The sequence below is a fragment of the Megalobrama amblycephala genome, linkage group LG22 (genome assembly GCF_018812025.1).
Source record: "Megalobrama amblycephala isolate DHTTF-2021 linkage group LG22, ASM1881202v1, whole genome shotgun sequence".
Taxonomy (NCBI): Eukaryota; Metazoa; Chordata; class Actinopteri; order Cypriniformes; family Xenocyprididae; genus Megalobrama; species Megalobrama amblycephala.
The window spans coordinates 12785267-12807638 of record NC_063065.1 but is presented as its reverse complement, the minus strand read 5'-3'; the positions used below and the strand labels follow the sequence as shown (position 1 = coordinate 12807638).

General features: G+C 37.4%; 3 protein-coding genes across 5 annotated transcripts; 2 read left to right on the top strand and 1 right to left on the bottom strand.

Moving 5' to 3' along the window:
- Window positions 1-2529: 2529 nt before the first annotated feature.
- zgc:112408 (uncharacterized protein LOC550260 homolog) lies at window positions 2530-6732 on the bottom strand. Of its 2 annotated transcripts, XM_048174800.1 has the most exons (8): window positions 6608-6732; window positions 5388-5511; window positions 5192-5298; window positions 4971-5040; window positions 4789-4871; window positions 4243-4446; window positions 3784-3918; window positions 2530-3046 (listed from the first exon to the last, which is right to left on the bottom strand). In XM_048174800.1, the coding sequence occupies exons 2-8, from the start codon at window positions 5482-5484 to the stop codon at window positions 2858-2860; spliced, it is 885 nt and encodes a 294-aa protein (XP_048030757.1). In that variant the 5' UTR covers window positions 5485-5511; window positions 6608-6732; the 3' UTR covers window positions 2530-2857. The 2 variants fall into 2 exon arrangements, with proteins under 2 accessions (XP_048030757.1, XP_048030756.1); XM_048174799.1 differs by lacking the exon at window positions 6608-6732 and having other exon boundaries at window positions 5388-5608.
- On the top strand, window positions 6595-19417 carry abcc13 (ATP-binding cassette, sub-family C (CFTR/MRP), member 13). Of its 2 annotated transcripts, none has more exons than XM_048174796.1 (22): window positions 6595-6736; window positions 6894-7022; window positions 7139-7314; window positions 7491-7668; window positions 9024-9275; window positions 9389-9454; window positions 9822-9959; window positions 10426-10572; window positions 10668-10734; window positions 10848-10896; window positions 12662-12719; window positions 12850-13069; window positions 13142-13293; window positions 13502-13657; window positions 13764-13960; window positions 14516-14636; window positions 14710-14811; window positions 14984-15127; window positions 16809-16967; window positions 17221-17387; window positions 17773-17967; window positions 18066-19417. In XM_048174796.1, exons 2-22 carry the CDS (start codon window positions 6903-6905, stop codon window positions 18148-18150), a joined length of 2949 nt encoding a protein of 982 aa, XP_048030753.1. In that variant the 5' UTR covers window positions 6595-6736; window positions 6894-6902; the 3' UTR covers window positions 18151-19417. The 2 variants fall into 2 exon arrangements, with proteins under 2 accessions (XP_048030753.1, XP_048030755.1); XM_048174798.1 differs by having other exon boundaries at window positions 6658-6731; window positions 6887-7022.
- Window positions 19418-19649: 232 nt separating this feature from the next.
- On the top strand, window positions 19650-22091 carry lyz (lysozyme). The gene is made up of 4 exons (XM_048174801.1): window positions 19650-19924; window positions 20099-20254; window positions 21613-21688; window positions 21860-22091. The coding sequence occupies exons 1-4, from the start codon at window positions 19789-19791 to the stop codon at window positions 21927-21929; spliced, it is 438 nt and encodes a 145-aa protein (XP_048030758.1). The 5' UTR covers window positions 19650-19788; the 3' UTR covers window positions 21930-22091.
- Window positions 22092-22372: the final 281 nt, after the last annotated feature.

Sequence of the window (22372 nt, the reverse complement as noted above, 5' to 3'; positions counted from 1 at the left end):
TTAATGGAGTGGATCTCCTTCCAACCTCTAGTAAGCAAAGATATTCATAGTACATCAAGCACAAGCTGTGGCTTACCAAAATATACAGGTGTTGGTCATATAATTAAAATATCGTGAAAAAGTTCATTTTTTTATTGTAAATTATTTTAAAAAATGAAACTTTCATTTATACTAGATTCCCTACATGTAAAGTAAAACATTTCAAAAGTTTTTTTTGTTTTTTTTTTAAATTTGTTGATTAGAGCGTACAGCTAATGAAAGTCCAAAATCCAGTATCTCAAAATATTAGAATATTTACATTTGAGTTTCATTAAATGACCATCCCTACAGTATAAATTCCGGGTATCTCTTGTTCTTTGAAACCACACTAATGGGGAAGACTGCTGACTTGGCAATGGTCCAGGAGACAATCATTGACACCCTCCACAAAGAGAGTAAGTCACAGATGGTCATTACTGAATGTGGTGGGTGTTTACAGAGTGGTGTATCAAAGCATATTAAATGCAAAGTTGACTAGAAGGAAGAAATTGGGTAGGCAAAGGTGCACAAGCAACAGGGATGACCACAAGCTTGAGAATACTGTCAAGTAAAGCCGATTCAAACACTTGGGAGAGCTTCACAATGAGTCAAATGAAGCCGGAGTCAGCGCATCAAGAGTCACCACACTCAGACATCTTCAGGAAAAGGACTACCAAGCCACTTCTGAAACAGAAACAACGTCAGAAGCATCTTACCTGGGCTAAGGAGAAAAAGAACTGGACAGTGAACAGTGGTCGAAAGTCCTCTTTTCAGATAAAAGTAAATTTTGCATTTCATGTTGAAATCATGGTCCTAGAGTCTGAAGGAAGACTGGAGAGGCACAGAATCCAAGGTGCTTGAAGTCTAGTGGGAAGTTTCTGAAGTTAGTAATGATTTGGGGGGCCGTGACATCTGCTGGTGTTGGTCCATTGTGTTTTATCAAGTGCAAAGTCAATGCAGCCATCTTCCAGGAGATTTTGGAGCACTTTATGCTTCCATCTGCTGACAAGCTTTATGGAGATGCTGATTTCCTTTTCCAGCAGGACTTTAGCACCTGCCCACAGTGCAAAAACCACTTCCAAGTGGTTTGCTGACCATGATATTACTGTATTTTATTGGCTAGCCAACATGCCTGACCCCTGAATCTATGGGATATTTTCAAGAGAAAGATGAGAAACAGTCGATCCAACAATATACAGATGATCTGAAGGCTCAATAGTGCCTCAGCAGTGCCACAGGCTGATCACTTCCATGCCACAATTCACTGATGCTGTAATTTGTGCTAGGAGCAAGTCATTTGCTGTAATATGTGCTGCCGACCAAGTATTGAGTGTACAAATGAACATACTTTAAAGAACTTGAACTTTTCTGTTTTGAAAATCCATTTTTTGATTGATCTTAGGAAATATTCTAATATTTTGAGATACTGGATTTTGGACTTTCATGAGCTGTGTGCTCTAATCATCAAAATTTAAAAGAAAAAAAACTTTTGAAATGTTTTACTTTACATGTAGGGAATCAAGAATATATGAAAGTTTCATTTTTAAAAATAATTTACAATAAAAAAATGAACTTTTTCATGATATTCTAATTATATGACCAGCACCTGTACTGTGTCAGCAAATACACGCATTTCATTTTCATGGCTTGGAGACAGCCGAAATGAGAGCATGATGACAGTGTGTCTTCGGGGTTCAGGGTCAGGACAGAAGCTGCTTTCGTCTATGTGAGGTTGAAACAGATTAGATGGCAGATTACAGTAACTCTACTAAACTCTCCACCCATTCCTGCATCTTATAGTCAATCTTATTAAGGAGCACACTGATCAGGGCTCATTGTACCAATTTTTTCTGCATCAGGCCGACAGATTAACCGTAAGTCTCCTCTCATGACAGTGTTAAGAGTTTAAAGAGTCATACTGTCATGTATCTACAGAGAAGCCAGGTTATCCTGGTATATTTTTCTGTTGATATGATAAATTGTGTAGATTTAGCAATATGGCGGGTGTATGATGGATGTTACGATGATATGATGAACTATATGCCTTTCTCCACTGACGTTTTAAGTTGTTCAAAGCATTTGTAAGGATACTGATTGTTAGAAGGCAGCTGTCTGACATGGAGAACAGGAACATGGTTTGCGTAGCACTAGCAAAACATCATTAGCTGTTTGATAACATAGTCAAGCAAAAGACTAATCATATTAATTACCGTTTTGTGTCCGATATTGTAAAGAGCGATACCATTGTGCAGCGTTTACCTCAGTAAGTTGACCGAGTGGATCTCTGAGCTCGTGCGAGTGAGTGGAGGCGGGGCTAATTTGCATATTTATTGATCCCTTTATATTAAATGAGGCAAGGGTGTAGAGTTACATTCAAGCTTTTTTAAGGCATGAAGAAATTTTTTTCATAGGAAAAAATTTTTTTATATGTCATTAAAATGTCATTTCGGTTAAAAAGTTGAGAATTATAGACTACAGGTGGACTTTAACAAAGGCTACAGGCATACACAATGAGATTTACATCATTTTTATTCTTATACTTAAAATATTACTTTAATACAATATAATCCAAGAAGCCTAGAATACAAGAACTTAGTTATAATATTTGATATATTTAATAATGCAAAAGTACATTCTGAACAATTTAATTTTTAAATATATGTTTTTCATCAGAGTGTAGGACACATGAAATATTTGATGCAAAGTTCAAATCATATATAATATAAACAGAATGTTTTAGCCTATAGTTAAAGCAATGAGTGTTTAAGAGATGACATAGCTGTAATATCTGTACAGAGATATTTGAACATATTTATTGATATATTCCAAATATATGAGGTCACCTTCTCATGAAACCAGAGATGAGATCTATAGGAAGAGGAAAAACAATAGTAGAGTTCCTTTCCGAGGCGATCTCAGTCAGTGTCTGCATGTAGCGCAGCTGAAGAGCTGACGGAGACTCTGACAACACGTTTGACGCCTCCTTCAGAGCACGTGAGGCTTTCATTTCTCCCTCTGCTGCGATCACCTGTTCAGTATAGAACACACTTAAATATGCTAATTTTACAAAAACATCACTTTAATGGACAGTCTTTGTACCAGGAATTCATTCTTCATATAAACACAATCCCAATTCACAGTCTTGCTTTGTCACACACCTTTAATTACTCGGAAATTTCCATTGAGCAAATCCAGTTTGTTTTTCCACTGCATAGTGTGAGGACATAAAGGCTTAGCTTTCAAGTCAACAATACAACTCACATTATTATAGTGTTCACTGAAAGACAAACACTTCTCTGAACTAGTGTATGGATGGTTAAATTAATGGAAAAAAAATGGATGAATGGCAAATAAATGAATAAACAATCTTTGAAAGTTTACTTTACATGTAGGTCATTGATTTACCTATTTAAACATACTGTATATAAACATCTAGCAGATTCTGTGAGTGCTCAATCATCACAAATAGCAATAAAATCAGGTTAATGCCTTGACCTGTAAGTGCTTTACTGGTCTGCAGGTCTTGTTTTGGAAATTGATTGGCTTAAGGGGGTTACAGGTCATCTACACCCCTGACCGACTGTGTGTGAGGGGCTGCAGGTGTTCATCCACCAATCAGAGAACACCGTGTCTCGCCAGACAGACACAAAACACAAAGCTGCAAAGCTGATAAGACTAAACTTGGCAGGCTCGCCAGAACAGACAGTATAACATGTGTTTGTGGGTGTGAAGCATGTAACAGTCTTTCAGTGCTCAGACACCCACCTTGGCCCGGGCATCTCTGGTGGCCTCTGCTTCAGCTGCCATGGCTCTCTGCAAAGAGGTGGGCAGTTTGACATCTTTAAGCTCGACCCGTTCCACTTTGATACCCCAGTTCTTGGAAGCAGCATACAACACGGCCTGTCAGGCAAAAGATGATAACACAATGAACAATCTAAAGCATTTATGTGCTCCTATCCAGAAGAAAATGTTGACTCTGGAGGAAATATCCTTAAAAAATAAAGGTTCCCCAAAGAACCTTTCATTGAAAAGAACACAGTTTTTTCTTAGTGTGAAGAAAAATGTAATTATCTAAAGAATCTTCTTCCTCTATAAAGAACCTGGAAATTTTCAATGGATGTTAACGTTTCTTCATGGAACCATAGATGCCAATAATGAACCTAAAGTAACCTAAAACAGGTACAACTAAAGCTTCAGAGGTGTTTACAAGAAGGGTTATCTTACCTCCATCTGATCTGACATCTCCTCACGGTCTTTTAAGATGTCTGCCAGGCTTTTAGTTCCCAGCATGTTTCGTAACGTAGTCTGTGCAAGCATCTTCGTGGCATGATTAGCATTCTCCACTTTGGTAATGGAGACAGTGGGGTTAAAGATGCGATAGTAGACCACCGCATCCACCATGATAGTCACAGAGTCTTTGGTCAGCACCTGAGGAGAAATGTTGAAAATGTAACGCCTGTTTGAACCACCTGCTCTAAGCGGGACTCGAACTCGGGTCCGCTGGCATGGGAGTCGGGCTCTCTAACAAGGAGGGTCAAGACCGCAATCTCTAGTGTTAGTTGCTAGAGTGCCTCTTGAGATCATGGGAGTGAGGTTTACATGCACAGCTATACCGGCCTATGTCCGTTACACATTACATAACAACACAATACTCTTAAATAAAGATTATATTAAACACATAACCTTGAATATTAATTTAAATGTTAGCTATTTAGATAGCAATAGGTATTTTACAGGTTTAGACATTTTTGATTCAAACGAATCACTCACCTCTTGAGGAGGGATGTCAAAAGACACTGTCCTCAAGTCAACCTTCCGAAATGTGTCCACACATGGAATAATCCAGAATAAACCTTTAAAAACAATCAAGATGAAGTACTGTTTGTTGCAATTGCACTAAGAAAACTATGTTTAACAAATTATTCATGATTTTAAGAATGGTTATTACTAACCAGGTCCTTTAGCACCGCCAAGGAGTCGTCCCAAACGAAAAATAACTGCTCGTTCATATTCCTGGACAATCTTTTAACAAGATGAATTTGAGGAATTTATATAGCAATGGAATTGATACGTGATGATCTACAATACCTTAATGTTAATGTCAGATTTTATTCTCTGATTCAGTAAAATAAAATTTAAGTAATATTTTTTATATAATTTAAGTAGGTCATACCTTCATACAAAACCACACCGAGACAGGAAAAGTAAGAAAGACAAAGATGAAGGAGAAGAAAGTAAGGAGGTATCCGCAGAACCCAGAGTTACTGGATTTATCACCATCTGATTAAACCCAAGGTAAAAAGTTAGTCTCAATGACATCAAAATTATCTGAATAAATATATGATTAAAAAAAAAAAAGCTCAGCAAACCTGACTGGAGTATGACATTTGTATCACTCTCTTCATTTGCTACAGGTTCAATTTTGTTGCAGGACACCTCACTCGGAGAAGACAGCATTATAGACATGGTTAGCAGTTTTTGTTTTCTGTAGGACTGTTGAAATGTACTTTGAGTGAGATAAGGTGAATTAAATACTCTCTCTTTTTCCATTACCGCCCATTTTCACACACAACACAACATGGAACTTTGCATTTCATGTCACTAAGCAACAAAACTGAGCTCATGTTAAACCTGAAAGTCAATTACTCGTTTGCTTATTCTTCCTTGAATGAGGCCTTATCAAATATCATCATATATTATCTCTTTGTTTACACTGAACAGATGTTTTGTTTTTCTTTTGTGTTCAGGTGCAGAGAGTATTTGAGAATGTGAGGTCTAAATTAAGTAATTTAATATCTCTCTCTCTCTGTCTTTATTATAATATCTTTAAGTAATACCATTCAATATGATTTTCTAATTCAGTGTTCTTTAATGTTCTTTTTTTAACTTGTTTTCTAAATTCTTAATGTTTTCTCTTAGATATGAGAAAAGGACTGCTGTGATCAATACTGAATATCCTATTGTGTCCAAAATAATCTAAAACAATAAGATTTTACAGATTGTAGTATTGTTTCAGTTGCTATTTGAATGCAATATGCTATATACGTTTAAGCTTTTTATTAAAGAATAAATTAATTAGTCCAGTTAATTTCCATTCTAAGAAATTCTCTCATTATTCAGCAAAAAAGACATTAAGACTTTTTTTTTTTTCACCTTAGAAAGTAAGTTTTAAATTGAGGTCCAAAAGTCTGAGACCACATTTAAAATTGTTTTATACCTGGGAAAAAAATTTACTGGCTTTGCAAAAAAACTTTACTCAAATTGTTTCTCTGAAAATCTTATGAGTAATAAAAACAAAGTATATTAAATTAGAAAGATGCTCAATTAAAGCATTTCACTAGTGTTATCAAAAATGCAAAAATGACTGAAATGGTTCGCGCAATAAAAATGATTGACAGCTGTGACACGCCCCCAGCAGAAATCGCCGCTCTCATTGGACATGTGCACACGCTGCACGCTCCGCTGTTTATACTCCAGACGCGGCTTAATTCCGCACAGAAAGCGAGCTTTAATTATCCCAAGACATGTCTGAGGACATTTAAAACGTGAATATCGTCGGCGAGCGTAAATAACATAAAAAGTAGCCTACTTTATGTGTGTTCCTCTAAGCCGCTATTGTTCTAGCTGTATGAGGCGCAGATGCAGTCTTGTGGGATGTCATTTACACGCTGCAAGACAATATTTGGTTTTCAGACGCCGCCAGCGTTACTGAAATGAGGTAAGCACAACTTTTCACAGTACATGAACTGAATGTCTCTATTTTTAGAATGAGTCAAGAGGAAGCAAGCAAGGTTGTAGGTTAAATCTATAACTGGGGAGGTATTATATAATGTCAATGACAGCAACCTTTAACAGTTTTTTTTTTCTTCTCCCAGGTGGTTGTAATGGGTCACAGGGGACCACTGCATTTGTCTGACCTTTTCCAGCTGTATAATGAGGACTCTGTCCACACCCTATGCTCAGTGTTTGAGCATGAGTGGGAAAAACAACAGAATTACAGCGAGGTAACTGTACAAATACACAAGGGCTAGGGACAACCTTCCTGGTTGGACTTGTACTCATTGTTTCATTGTAAAAAGCATGCTTTGAATGAGATGTAATGTTAATATTTGATTTACAGAGGTCAGACCTAGAAGAGGATTCTGGAAGAGAGTCACTGCTGGTCTCCAGGAAAACCAGTGCTGGTTACTCTCTCCTTTATGCAATATGGATGACATTCCATCCAGCCTTAGTCAAAGTTGTGCTTCTGAGACTTTCAACTGATCTTTTTAGCATTCTAGGTATTCTAACACTCAGGTATGATATATGATTCTTTATATTTACTGAAGTGGTGATTTCTGGGTCAGTCTATTAGATAAAACTCATTTTGAGAAAACTGCCTTTAAAGATATGCAGACGCAAATAGATAAAGTGCCATAAAATAACAATATATATATATATAATTTGTTTATGTGCATGTCTTTTAACCTCAGATGGGTTATCCTGTTCTGTGAGAGGCAGGCTGTGTTTGACTGGGCAGGATACACATATTCTCTGGTGGTGTTGGGAACAGTTTGCTGCTGCGCTATTTCCCAGCATCTCTTTGAGAAACATGGTAGGATAATTACAGCCAACACACAAGCGGTTCTGGCTGGCGCCCTCTACAGGAAGGTAAAGATCATTGACTGTCTCATTAGCTCAATTAAAGGGATAGTTCACCCAAAAATGAAAATTTGATGTGTATCTGCTTACCCCCAGGGCATCCAAGATGGAGGCGACTTTGTTTCTTCAGTAGAACACAAATGATGATTTTTAACTCAAACCATTGTGGTCTGTCAGTCTTATAATGCATGTCAATAGAGTGCCCCAGGGATGACGCATTTTTGTAGGCAAAACCCGGAAGCGAGTTAGCATTTTAGGACTTCCGGTTCCAACGCGGTAAAGTCTATGGGTTTTTTGAATGGGTTTTTGCTAAATCGCCTGAAATAAGGTCTGTGGTTAACAAAGCCTCTAAATACTTTCACGTTTTGATCTATGACATAAAACACACCAGTTATAACCCACTTGTGATTTATTTAATCTTTTACTGTGTCTTAAAATCAGCGGTTGCTAACAAGTTGCTAAAAGGGGCTACTTCCTTTGGCGGGGACTTTAGACGTCATCACTAAAAACGTTCATAATCAGCGAGCATGTTTTTAAATAAAGTTGTTTTTTAAATACAGTTTGAGGAAGCTTGGTGGTGACGACGTTGATCCGCGACCATGGTGTGCTGCAGTCCGTTTATAGCCCACTGTTAGCCTTTTTTATCTGACGACTTTATTTAGGCTTCAAAATCTATAAATGTTGTGTTCACTTGTAAAGATTATCTTGATAGACAAAACGTGTAAGTGTCATAACCCTTTGTTAAACACAGAGCTTATTTTCTGCGATTTTCCAAAAGTCTATGGGAAAAATGCATTGGCTTTCGATCGAGGGAACCCGTGTGCCGCTAACTTCCGGGTTGGCCTACAAAAACGCGTCATCCCTGGGGCACTCTATAGGAACACCATCTATAAGAGTCAAAAAAACACACACAGACAAATCCAATATATATAAATACTAAATACATAATAAATACTGTTCAGTTTCTCGCACAAACCAATCGTTTCGTGTCTTAGGACATCAATGTGTCGTCATGAGCCGCAGGGTTTAATTTGGATTTGTCTGTGCATGTTTTTTTTTTTTACTCTTATAGACTAAGTTCCTATTGATATGCATTATACAACTGACAGACCGCAACGGTTGGAGTTAAAAATCATCATTTGTGTTCTACTGAAGAAACAAAGTCACCTACATCTTGGATGCCCTGGGGGTAAGCAGATAAACATTGAATTTTCATTTTTGGGTGAACTATCCCTTTAATGTGCTTTCAGTCCTAACAAAAAAACACTGAAAATAAGCAGTACATTTCTCTTTTTCATATGCTGAAATGTGTCTCTTCTTCCTCCATGGTTCCCTCCATTCCCCCCTTCTCCTATTCATTTAAGACATTGTCTCTTTCCCATAGTTCTCGGCAACAATCCAACACCACTCAGGGGACGGATGTATTAGGCAAAGTTGAATGCGTAGCAGAGCTGGTGGTCACATTGACCTGTCTTTGGTCCTGCCCGTTGAGAGTCGCTCTCTATCTAGGCTTACTGTGGGGAGAATTGGGTCCTGGCGTGCTGGTGGGGGTGGTATTGCTACTAGTCCTCATCCCTGTCAACTCAGCAGTGGAGCACAAAGCCAAACAGCTTCGGGTTAGTAAGTGCAGGCGTGCATAAAATGAAGATTAAGGATGTGCATCTCAGTACATTTCTGTCCTCTGTTTTGTTGCTGATATGTTTCATAATCTTTGTTTGTCGTCCCTCAGAGATCTCAGCAGATCATCAGAGAAAGGAGTGAACAGCTCATCAAGGAAATGTTGCATAAATACCAGGTTTTTTCTGTTCCTAATCCTTATACGTGATCATATCATCTATAGTCCTTCCTCTCTTATTTCAATCCCAGTCAGGCTGTGATTGTAGGATTTCAGTCTTGGGGTGGCTTAGTCATGTATCTGAGCATGATTTGTATAGGATGAATATTTTTTACCTAAAGCGCAAAAAGGTCAGGTTCAGTAGCAACCGATCTAAATGATGCATGGCGTTTCACCAGATTTTTTTCTTGATTAAGAATTACGAGGTTCGTAATTTCAAAAATGAATCATATGCATGGATGAATAGTTCACAATATTATAATTAATGTGCATTTAGAAAATAGGGTGAATTTTAATTTCATGCCAACTTTAATCTGCCTTTGTGTAGGCGCTGAAGCTTCTCGCATGGGAGTCCTGGTTCCATCAGAGAGTTACAGAGTCTCGGGCCAGGGAGCTGGAGATGCTAAGAATTCTGGGATATTTGACAGCCTTCTCTATGCTCGACTCTGTCTGTATGCCTTTTCTAGTGAGTGCTTAGAAATGAATTCCCAAGCTGTTTTTTTTTGCTAGACTGACCAACATGTTTATTTTCTGGTTCTGCTATTTGTCTTGCTGACTAATCTAGTCAAGAAGCCTTGCTGGTTTGTTTAGATATTCAACATCCTACCTAAAGATCAGTTTTTCTCTTTTACTACTGCTAAACTACCCTCTTTTGACTTCAAATTACCTTGTCTCTCTTCTCCAGATGCACAGGGGCTTACTAAGTAAACAAATCCACAGAGCTCTGAGATTAAAACCATCGATTAAACCTCTATCATAGATTACAACCTGAGGTCAGAACATTGAGGTCCGCATCATGCCCCTCTTTCATCAGTAAAAACCTCTGACATAGTCCAGAGTTCTGCTCTGTGTTTTCTAAAGACTAGATGAACTGTTTGTTCTACATATCTCCTTTGACCCACATTTCCCATACGCTTTGTCTTTCCATGCAGGTTGGTTTCTCTAGTCTTGGTGTGTTTGTCCTGGTGGATGATGGGAATGTTCTCACACCGTCTCAGATCTTTACATCCCTCTGTTTCTTCAGATTGCTCCGCCCACCTCTGCTGGAGCTCCCTGGGCTATTGTGTGTTCTCAAGCAGGTAGCATGCATGTGACAACATCAAAACCTTTAGTTGAAGATCTTAATAAAATTCTAAGAAGCTTTAGATTTAATATTTTTGTTCTAATAAATAAGGCACAGCAGTCTCTTTGCCATCTGGAGAAAGTCTTTCTCACAGAGGACCTGGCCACCTCTGCAAAAGGTAAAGTCACAATATATTAAAAGTCGTAGATGCACAGAGAAACTATTTTTATTATTATAAGTAGAAATGTTTGTTGTTGTTGTTGTTAAAACTATAAAGCATCACCCTCTCAGGCGCTACAGAAGACATTCCACCTGACAGCTCTCAACAGCCATGTGATAGGCAAGTTGTATTTTATAATGTTAAATTATTCTATTGAATGCCCACATTTAAAAACAAGTATACAGTAAATACAGTAATATTATGGTTATTACAATTAAAAATAACTATTTTCAATGTTAAAGGGTTAGTTCACCCAAAAATGAAAATTCTGTCATTTATTACTCACCCTCATGCCGTTCCACACCCGTAAGACCTTCGTTAATCTTCAGAACACAAATTAAGATATTTTAGTTGAAATCCGATGGCTCTGTGAGGCCTCCATAGGGAACAATGGACACTTCCTCACTCAAGATCCATAAAGGTACTAAAAACATATTTAAATCGGTTCACGTGAGTACAGTGGTTCAATATTAATATTATAAAGCGACGAGAATATTTTTGGAGCGCCAAAAAACAAAATAACGACTTATTTAGTGATGGCCGATTTCACACTGATTCATTTGTGCTCCGATGCTTCCTGAAGCAGTGTTTTGAAATCGGCCATCACTAAATAAGTCGTTATTTTGTTTTTTGGCGCTCCAAAAATATTCTCGTCGCTTTATAATATTAATATTGAACCACTGTACTCACGTGAACCGATTTAAATATGTTTTTAGTACCTTTATGGATCTTTTGAGAGGAACTGTCCATTGCTCCCTATGGAGGCCTCACGGAGCCATCAGATTTCAACTAAAATATCTTAATTTGTGTTCTGAAGATGAACGAAGGTCTTACGGGTGTGGAACGGCATGAGGGTAAGTAATAAATGACAGAATTTTCATTTTTGGGTGAACTAACCCTTTAATGTATTTTAATTTAATGTAATTTATTCCTGTAATGGCAAAGCTGAATTTTCAGCATCATTACTTCAGTTTTCAGTGTCACATGATCCTTCAGAAATCATTGTAATATGGTGATTTCAAGAACCATTTCTTATAATTATCGATGTTGAAAACAGTTATTCTGCTTAAAGTCTTTGTGGAAACCATAAAACATTTTTTAAGGATACTTTGATGAATAAAAGTTCACAAGAGCAGCATTTATTTGAAATAGACAGAGTGTTTACTGTCATTTTTGATCAATTTAATGCATCCTTTCAAAATGAAAGTATTCATTTTTTTAATTATTATTATTTTTAAAAATAATAGTACTGACCCCTATGTATGTATAGAGGATTTTTTATATCATGTCTCCGGCATGTTATAAATACAAATGTTTGTGTGCATGTTACATTATCCTCTGCCATTTGATTTGGCAAAGTCCGGAATCTGAGTCCACTGTGCTTTGGGTAAAGCACAGTGCGTGACCTGACCCATCGGCCTTCATTGTCCAGTACTGATCCAGCATTAATATTAAAATTGCTTTAATCCAAGACAAACATCAGTGCATTTAAGAGCATTAGCAGTGCTTCTGATTTTAATATCTTTCTGATCCCCTGAGAGAATTTATCATGCTTTTCTTACACTGTGTTCTCTGCACTAGATTAGCCTTGTGTGGTTTAGTCGTGAGGGTTAGTGCAGGTTAAGAAAGGATGATATTCACAGATTCACAGACGGGGATTGCTGGTCACAGGATGATGGGGCCTGATAAAATCTCATGGAAAAGAAAACCATGAGTCTGACCAAACAGGACTGTCGACATTCCCTTTTTAACCCACATTAATGAGTTTCTTGTGGCATTATCGTCAACTAGCTACACCTTGTTTCTCCACCCAGCTTGTGATTTTGTTTGTACATGCATTCACTGCAGACATTGTATACTAAATATTCTGATTTGATTTTTACAGGTGTAAAAACAAGCACAGTAATTCTGATGAGAAACGAGATCACTATCTATTCCAAAAAGTATGTACCAAAAATTATAAATAATAACTTAAAATGATGATACAATTTATTTTTGAGTGAACTACCCCTATACCTAAAGATGTTCTTTTTGCTGTGAATATTGTGTAGTGATGTAGTTTTGTAATTTCAGGGCAGCGGAGAGGCCCGCAGGCTGTATGTGAGGGCTTTCGGCTGGCACTGGGTGTCTGTTACCTCGCTGGTCTACCTGTCTGTGTGCGCTGTTAGTTTAGCACAGGATGCTGTCCTGAGCATGTGGACTGGTGAAGCCAAAGAAGTTCAAGGCCTGGAGGGGTGGAGAGAGCTCAGAAACTCGCGACTGTCTGCGTACGCACTGCTCGGACTCCTGCAAGGTTATTGTCAACCTGTAGTTTCATAGATAAGTGGAGTTTTTTTTAGCTTATTTATGTGCTTTTGTATTGCAGCCTTGCTTGTGTGCTGTTCCGCCTACTGTCTGACCTGCGGTTCTCTCAGGGCGTCTCATACGCTACACTCTGAGCTGCTGTCAGATGTTCTTCACCTGCCAGTACAGTCCCAGAAGATAGATGTCAGATGGTTACTGCAAGCATTCACTCAGGTGAGCGTCATCCTCCAGAGGGCAGTGTGGAGCAGAGGTCAAAGCATATAAACTGAAAATATTGATTCTTACAAGTAGCAGGTCATCACTGTTGTGCCCTTAGGGAGGTACATATTATATTATATAACATACAAGCAAATATGATAGAAAACCAACATAAATCTGATTTTATCCCAAACAAGTCAAACTGTGTCTCATGTTGGCTCAGGATATGCAAGTGGTTGATGAAGAGCTGCCCAAACATTTACACAGCTGGTTAAAGAGTCTTTTGGACATATTGAGCACCATCACTTTGATCAGCTTCATCATGCCTGCTTTCAGCCTAGCTGTGTGCCCGCTGATACTTCTCTTCTTCTGTATTCAGGTACGTCAGTTTCCCATGAATATTTGACCTGAAGTTTTTTACATAAGCAAATTACCATGTAACATCAAGCACGGTTTACAGGTGGTCATTATATTATCTCTTTCAGTCTCATTTTTCTTCAGCTCGCATGCGAATAAGACACATGGAGGCAAGCCCTGTTTCAGTTACTTCTCTGGAGTGTGTGACACATTTTGTTGAAGCTCCACTTTCTGGGCCAAAACACAGGGAGGTGTATCTGACGCACTGCCTCCAAGCCTTACATCAAAACCTGCTGGTCAAGTACAACAAAATCATCTCAGAAAGGTTAAAAAAACATATATTTTGTTTATGCTGGTGGTTTGCGAAGGATTCCGGGAGGACTGCAAGTTGTGATTTAGCTGATTAAAAAAGACCTAAAAAAAGTAATTATAATTGACAAAAAGTACATTGAATTAAACTATTGAACACTGATTTAAATCAGCTAATTATATTAGCTGTGTTAATAATAATTTTGATTAAATGTTTCTATTGTCTTACTTCAATAGCATAACTGGTGCTGATGCTGATTTAGTTTTGCCTGCTACATTAATTTATTTTTTAAACTACAGTACACTAGGGGGCGCCATTTGAGTGTAATATGCATCTGTGACTGATATATTAGCTTTTGCAGCTGTTTTTATCTTGGTATGTTGTATTTTCAAACCAATAAAATATAATTTTACATATATTTGTAGTAAAAATAAGTTAAGTTTAATATAAATGTAAACTGTAAACTTCTACTAAACCTGTCAAATCATGTCACATTTATTGCAGCATATACAGCAGCTTTGATTAATGTGATTGCTTTATTACTTCCAAAAGCAATATTTCTGTGTGCAGTTGGGCTGTGTTGCGGTTTGATGGTGTTGCTGGGATTGTGCTGTTCCTGGTCAGTCTGATTCTGCTTGAGACTCAAACTGACTCAGGGCTTGTGGCTCTGGCTTTGATCTGTGCCTTTAATGTAAGTTTATCTGCACTGATACCTACCCTGAGTTTGAATAATTCATAATGATTATGAATACATTTTGTTACAGATTAAAGAAGCTCTTCGCCGTTACCCTCAGGCCACCTCTGATATCAGCATTGACATGCTGAGCATGCAAAGATTTTGTAAATTTGCCAAAGTGGAAAAGGAGGTATAGGGTAACATAATAATTATTTAACCCCTAAAAACTCACCCAGTCACACCTTACACTCTACATGGTCAAATTCATTGTGTACTAAATTCCCAAGAGGATAAAACTCACTTCTTAGTGTCACTGGATGTCATATGCTCTGCATGGAAATGAATTTAACCTTTTACCCCAGGCAGCATGGACAGTCTCCTACAGACCACCCTTTGACTGGCCCCAGCATGGAGAGGTGAAGTTCAGGAACTATGAGTCTGAGGCCTCCTCTAACTGCACACCAGCTCTTAGAGGAATTAATCTCACCATTTTAAAAGGGGAAAAGGTACTTTGAATAAATAAATGAATGAATTTATGTATTTACTTACTAATAATATATAAATAACAAATGAAAGCAGAACTAAGTAATTTTTTTTACCTTCATAAATAGTTTTCTAAGTCCTTACGATGGTTAATTGACTTGTAGTGGTGTGTTTGAGGCGAGCACTAACCCCCTCTGGCACATCTACGCCAAAAAACAGCTTCGCCGACCCGACACAATCTCGCCTCATGTTCACGTTCACGCGAGAGTGACAAAATGCTTTACGGTAATTCAAAAACAATGTATATATTATGAATTTCAAAAATTACCCACCTCCACTGACAAGCTACGCAATATCGCGTTCATTATCGAAGGCGATTCATCTGCGATAATGAACGCGATATTGCGTAGCTTGTCAGCGATCTACGGTTCTGTCTATTAAATGGCGCTCCATTTGAAAGCAGGTGATGGCGATTTCGCGGTAATCAGGGAACCGGCTTTACTGACGAAATGCGCGTGACAATCGCATGCGATATATCGCCCAGCCCTAGCCACCATTCATCTTTTTGTCATTACGTCACGTCTGTTTACATGGAGTCCCAGGTAGTAAGCTATATGGCATGTGAGGATGTTGCCGGTGACAGATCATTTATAGCCTTTTCTCACAGCAGCTGGAATATTTAAACGTACATTTTGATGGCGGATTGACTACAATCTGTAATTCCAAAGTACCTGTACAGTATCCACTGACAGCCACTCATTCTCCTTAAAACATTAGACCCATCCGGAGCCGTGCCGATGCACAATCCACGTAAAGATGATAATTCTGCAAATAACTGCAATTGCAGGTTTTGAACAGAGATGGCGACAAAGAAGCAAAACTTACGGACTGCAGCTTTAAATAATTATATCATTTTCTTTTTATTATTCATTTTTATTAATAATTATATAATAATAACAAAATAATAATGTATTGTTGTTGATATTATTTACATCTCTATACGATAATGTATTCATTTAAATTTAAGATTCGCTGATAATACATTTAAATGTATTTATTTTATTTGTATATGTAGTATATGAGTATTTAAAATAGGGATGCGGCGATCTGATACTCAATATCGGTATCTGCTTTTCTGCTGGATCAGGTATTGGGTTAGTATGGGGCCGATCCAAATTAATTAGTTAAATTTAGTTGGCGGAAATTCTTCCCTCCGCTGCGAGCTGTCAGTCATACTGCATCTTAAAACAGCATGTCGCGTTCAGTTACGACAGCCCAGCAAAACTACTAGATTTATTTGGAGTTTGTTAGTCATTCTGAATGGTATGGTACTTGCTATCAGATGAGAGGACTGAATAAAACTCATCATTCACACAGTAACTGGAATTTAAAACTGAAAAATGCTTATTGAACTGTTAAGACTGATGCAATACTCTCAGTGTTGCACACACTCAACTTATCTTCTCTTCGTTCTCTTTGTTTATATATGTATGGATATATGCATAGGTGTGCACAATTTCTCTTTATTTATAATGAAGTAATATGCAATTAGTGAGCTATAGATATTTTAAACTGATTAAGAAAAAAAAATAGTTTGGCATCTTGGCAGATACCCAAGGTTGCAGCATTGATATGAGAAAGTGATATCAAGCATGCCTAATTTAAATCTCAGGCCGATTTTGCTGTGTTTGCATGTGTATGCAGATTGGGGTTGTAAGCAGTGGGAAAACAGACACCGATGGCTTGGTTAGCTGTCTCTTCCGATCAGTGGAGGCCAGGAGCGGTGCTGTGCTGATTGACGATGTAAACATCGCCCGCATGAGTCTACACGACCTTCGTAGCCGCCTGCAAATCATTTCCCAGGTTAGGCGAACAACATTATATTTGCAATGCATACAAGAGAACCAGACTAGCTCGATCCAGCCAGAGCAAAATCGGTCAAAGTCTGGAGGGCAAGGAGTGTTGACAGGTAACAGAACTATTTTACTAGGTGTGGTTGAAGGAATGCTGTCTAATATGGTGTGTAATGTAAAACTGACTTTACCCAGGCTCCACCAGTAACAAGCATTATTCATTATTTATTCATTAATGAGTTATGGTGTCCCATGTGTTACAGGTTCCTGTACTGTTCTCGGGTCCCCTGAGGGCTAACCTGGACCCGTTCTCTCAGCATACTGACATGCAGGTGTGGCTGGTTTTGGAGCTCTGCCATCTCAAGGAGCGTGTTCAACAATTGCCTGCTCAGCTGCTGCACCCTGTTCAAAGAACGTCTCTCGCTTTCAGGTGTGGGAATCATGGCTATTCTTTGGATGCCAATTTCACATGTTTATGTAATATTCAGAGTATAACATTGCACCAGAATATCTTAATACAGATGATGTAGGAATAATAGTAGCGTATTGCAGAGTTCAATTTCCAAATAATTCCCCAATAATTTGTTGTTTCCCACAATTTGGTACAAAGGCTGCTCGTTATGTGTATAGAACAAACTGCAGTGAGAAAAGATTCACGGTCCGGCTGGAACCAATCATGAGTCCAGATCTAGACTGTGGCTCTGGTTTATTGCTTCGTTTAACAATATAGTTTTCTCTATGGCAACATTTATGTATTGGCACAACAAACAAGTGGTTGTTATGGGTTAAATATTTCTGTTTTTGTGTTATGTAAGCTTTGGCCAGAGGAGGTTGCTGTGTTTGGCCAGAGCCCTGCTTGCAAGGGTCAAAATCCTGCTTGTGGAAGAGGCTCTTCCTTGTGTGGATGTAGAAACAGAGGGCCTGGTCCGACAGTTGATCCACACAGAGTTTAAAGACTGCACTGTACTGTGGCTCACTCAGAACCCGCTCACTCTCATGCACACTGAAAGGTCAGGAGCTACAGTCTTTTATTTAACCTGTGACTCATCCTGTCATTAAATGTCAAGTATTCCAGTAAGGCATTTCTGATCTGTTGTTACTCCTTCAGGGTGCTGGTTTTGAATAAAGGACAAGCTGTGAAGTATGACGCTCCTTCCACTGTCCTCCAGCAGGGGCCGCTGTTCAGTCAATAAGATGCGACCTCTAGCTCTTACAGTACATCCAATTATTGTTATCATTTATACTTTTCCTTTTTTTTTTTGCTGACCTGAAGTTATTAAATAATAAAATTATTATTTATATAATAATAAATAAGTTATTCATTTCACGTCATACATTAGGTTCCCTAAACCACAGTTTATTGACTCTAATTAATGAAGGTTTCATATGCCTTTGGACAGAATATACTGAAAAAAAGGTTAAAAAAGTGACAGGTGGAACACAAACAGACTTTGAAATATTATAGTGAATTGTGGAGGTTATTTTAAATGTATTTAAATTATTAATTTCTTTTTTCTTTATATTTTTGTATTTTTATAATTTATTATTTTATTTGATAATATAATGATTTTTTTTTTTTTTTTTTTTTTTACAATAATTGAAGCTTTTTCTGCCAATTAATTAAAAAAAAATTGATTAAGCTCACATAAGCACACAAACATACCAGTTTACATTTGTTAAATGGTCAAAACTTTACAATAAGGTTTCATTTGTTAACATTGTTAACAAAATACTACTGTTCATTGTTTGTTCATGTTAGTTGACAGTGCATTCTTTTAACTTTTGATATTAATAATGTATTAGTAAATGTTGAAATTAACATTAACTAAGATTAATACATGCTGTAGAAGTGTTGTTCATTCTTAGTCATTTATAAGTTGATAATTTATAACAAGATGATTTATATTTTTGACACTTTTGATACTCTTATGTCAGTGTTTTACAATGCAGTACAATATGCATATGAAAATTACACCAGCAATATGATAAATAATAAGAAGCAACAGCAGGGATTTCCTTCTAAGGGCTGTTTGAGGTTATGCACAGTGGCCGTTTGAGCTGTTTGTTGACACATTCTCCTCTTCTCCTTTTCCTTTGCAGTTATTGTCAGTTAATTGCACATTTTTTTTCACAACAGTTTTCCTCATTGTAACTGTCTCCACATCTTTTCTTTTTATGCTCTGGTCAGTTGACCGTTGTTTCACCAAGAGTGTCGTTTGGCATTAGGTTTTAGATCAGGGGTCTCCAAACTGATTATTGATTAACTGATTAAACTGATAATTAAGCATACTTGAAACTTCCAGGCAGATGTGTTGAGGCAAGTTTGAGCTAAACTCTGCAGGACAGTGGCCCTCCAGGACTGAGTTTGGAGACCCCTGTTTTAGATTTGTTTTTTATAGCCTATTATAACCTGTATGGAAATTAATAATAAATAATGAATAAAATCCAAAACACAATATATATATATTTTATGTGGTTTTTATTTATGTTCTTAAATGCTGCCGTTGTTAGTATCCCAGTGCTACATCATGACTAGGAGGTTTCCCCTAATACTGAGTATTTCATCTTATTATGTCAACTGTTTTCTTGATCTAAATCTTATTCAGTGCCTCTGCATGAGTAAAAATAGTAAAAATAGAACATCCCTAAGTCAGTTATTGCCTCAGCAGCAATAACTGGAGCAACTGCAAACTACACTTGTGAAAAATTGGTTGCGACACAAACCTTTTATTTCACTTATAAATAATCCCACTCAACAGCTTCCACCCTCCATCTGAACTCCTCTTCAGACAGCAGATATTGACAGTGAATTTGTGAGCAGCAGTGCAGATATGAAGGTGGCTATTGCAGTCTTGTGTCTGATGTGGATGTCCTTGTGCGAGAGCCGCAGGCTGGGCCGTTGTGACGTCGTCAAAATCTTCAGGACAGAGGGACTTGATGGCTTTGAGGGATTCTCTGTTGGCAACTGTGGGTACTTTGTTTCTTATTAGCATTATCAGTGACCTGCAATGTTTGGCATATAGAACTGTATGTTTACTGAGGATTTTTTTTTTTTAGTGGATTCAGATCTTGAAAAACCTGGCATAATATATTTTATTACTTGTATTACTTCAGTTTGAACCATTCATTTAATTTCAACAGATGTGTGCATGGCATACTGGGAAAGCAGGTTTAAGACCCACAGAGTGCGTTCGGCTGATACCGGGAAAGACTATGGAATCTTCCAGATAAACAGTTTCAAATGGTGTGATGATGGCACTCAGGGTGGAAAGAACTTGTGCGGCATGCCTTGTTCAGGTAGTTTTGTTTTCTTTAAATGGATTTCATTGGTTACCAAAATCATATTGAATACAATCAGAAGTGGTTAAAGTAGATTTTAAGAATTTTGGGGGGAAAACACTATGGTATAAACAAATTTGTTTTCTTCTTGTAATAAATATTAATGTTAATGTTTTGTTAATTTTTCAATAGACTGAAATGATGTCACATTTACTGTTGTATGCCACATTTTTCACAAACAAAGTCCAGTCATTTCAGTAGGAATTTCGAGTGAGGGCGAAAGATTTCCCTGCACAGATTTTGCTATAGTCACACAGATTCGTCGCTTTGACCAACATAAAGCTGTTTGGTTTGAAAGTGACTTCTGTGTGAGCTGTGCTTCATACATCACTACACTATTGATGAGGTTTTTTGCTCGTGAGACTTTATCAATAGTGTAATGATGCATAAAGCACCGCTTACTCAGAGGTCATTTCCAAACTTAGCAGATTTAAATTAGTAAAGTTTAATAAACTTGAATTCCATATGAAATCCGTGTGGAGAAATGTTTCGCCTTGTATTCCAGATTGACCGCACCCTTATGCAGAGAACATAATTTATAAAAAAATCTGGGAAAAAGGCAAAATGGAAGCTTAAAGGGTTAGTTCATCAAAAAATGATTTTCTAAAATTATTCCATGATTTACTATGACCATCTTCTTTCAGACGAACACAATCGGAGATATATTTAGATATTTATTTTTGAAGACAAAAAAAAAAAAAAGAATCCATATGACTCCAGTGGGTTAGTAAAGGCCTTCTGAAGTGAATCAATGTGTTTGTGTAAGACAAATATACTTATTTAAAACTTTATAAAGTAAAATAAGGAGCTTCTGGCGCGACAGCCATATGCATTCGACGCACGTCCAAAATGCGTTCATTTCCACGACGTGTTATAGCTTAGAACATCATGGCATTGTGTACTATGTCGCAGAAGTTAACGCTTTTTGGATGTACGTCGATTGCGTATGGCCGTCACACCGAATGCTTATTTTACTTTTATAAAGTTTTAAATAAAGATATTTGTGTTACACAAACACATCGATTCACTTCAGAAGGCCTTTATTAACCCCCTGCAGTTGTATGGATTCATTTTTTGGATGGATGGGTGCATTTTCTTTTTTTTTTTTTGTCTTCAAAATTTGGGCTACCATTCACAACCACTATAAACCTTGGAGGACTAAGGATATTTTTAAATATATCTCCGATTGTGTTCGTCTGAAAGAAGATAGTCATATACACCAATAATCTCTTTAATGACTAAACTTTTTGATCCCAGTGTATCTGTTTTAAAACTTTGCTATAACATTTTGCATATAAATGTTTCCCATCTGCTAGATTTGCTTAAGGATGACCTGAAAGCTTCAGTTGAATGTGCAAAGCTCATTGTGAAAACCGATGGACTGAAATCATGGCAAGTATTCATTGACTGACAGAGCTTTTTGTCACATTAACAAAGGTTGCTTGTCCCTTTTAGAGATTTGGCTTCAAGCTCTGCTTATCATTGCATCATATCTAAGTGAATTGATCTGTTGTGCAGGTGTGTTTTTTGACATGATGGTCATGTTGATCTTTTTGTCTGCAGGGACACCTGGGATAAGTACTGTAATGGCCGTAAGATGAAACGCTGGACAAAAGGTTGCGAATCGCACTAATAAGGCTTTGATTGCCTGAGGGATCTTTAATTACCTATAATGATCATGTGCTAATGCAGTTTAAACTCTTGGTTGATGTGACTTTAAAACATTGTCATCATTAATATAACATTGTATCCTTGATCTTGAGATGTATATTAAAGCATATTCCCAAATTGTAAAGTTGCGCTCGCTGTGTTTCTCCATCTCACTTTTGGTTAAAGCTGATGCAGCAGCAAATTGTGACAGATGGTTGGTTTGATATTACTAGATAGTGGTGGGCTTTTATTTAAATTGCTTTTATTAAAAATGGAATAATCTGTCACTGAAAACCCATATTGATTGGCTGGTACTCTGAATATTGAACATGTCCCTCTTAATGTCTGCGCCGATTACGTCTCTTACATCCAATTTCATTTTGAATTAAACTATATGAACTGTGGACACTTCCATACAATCAATGA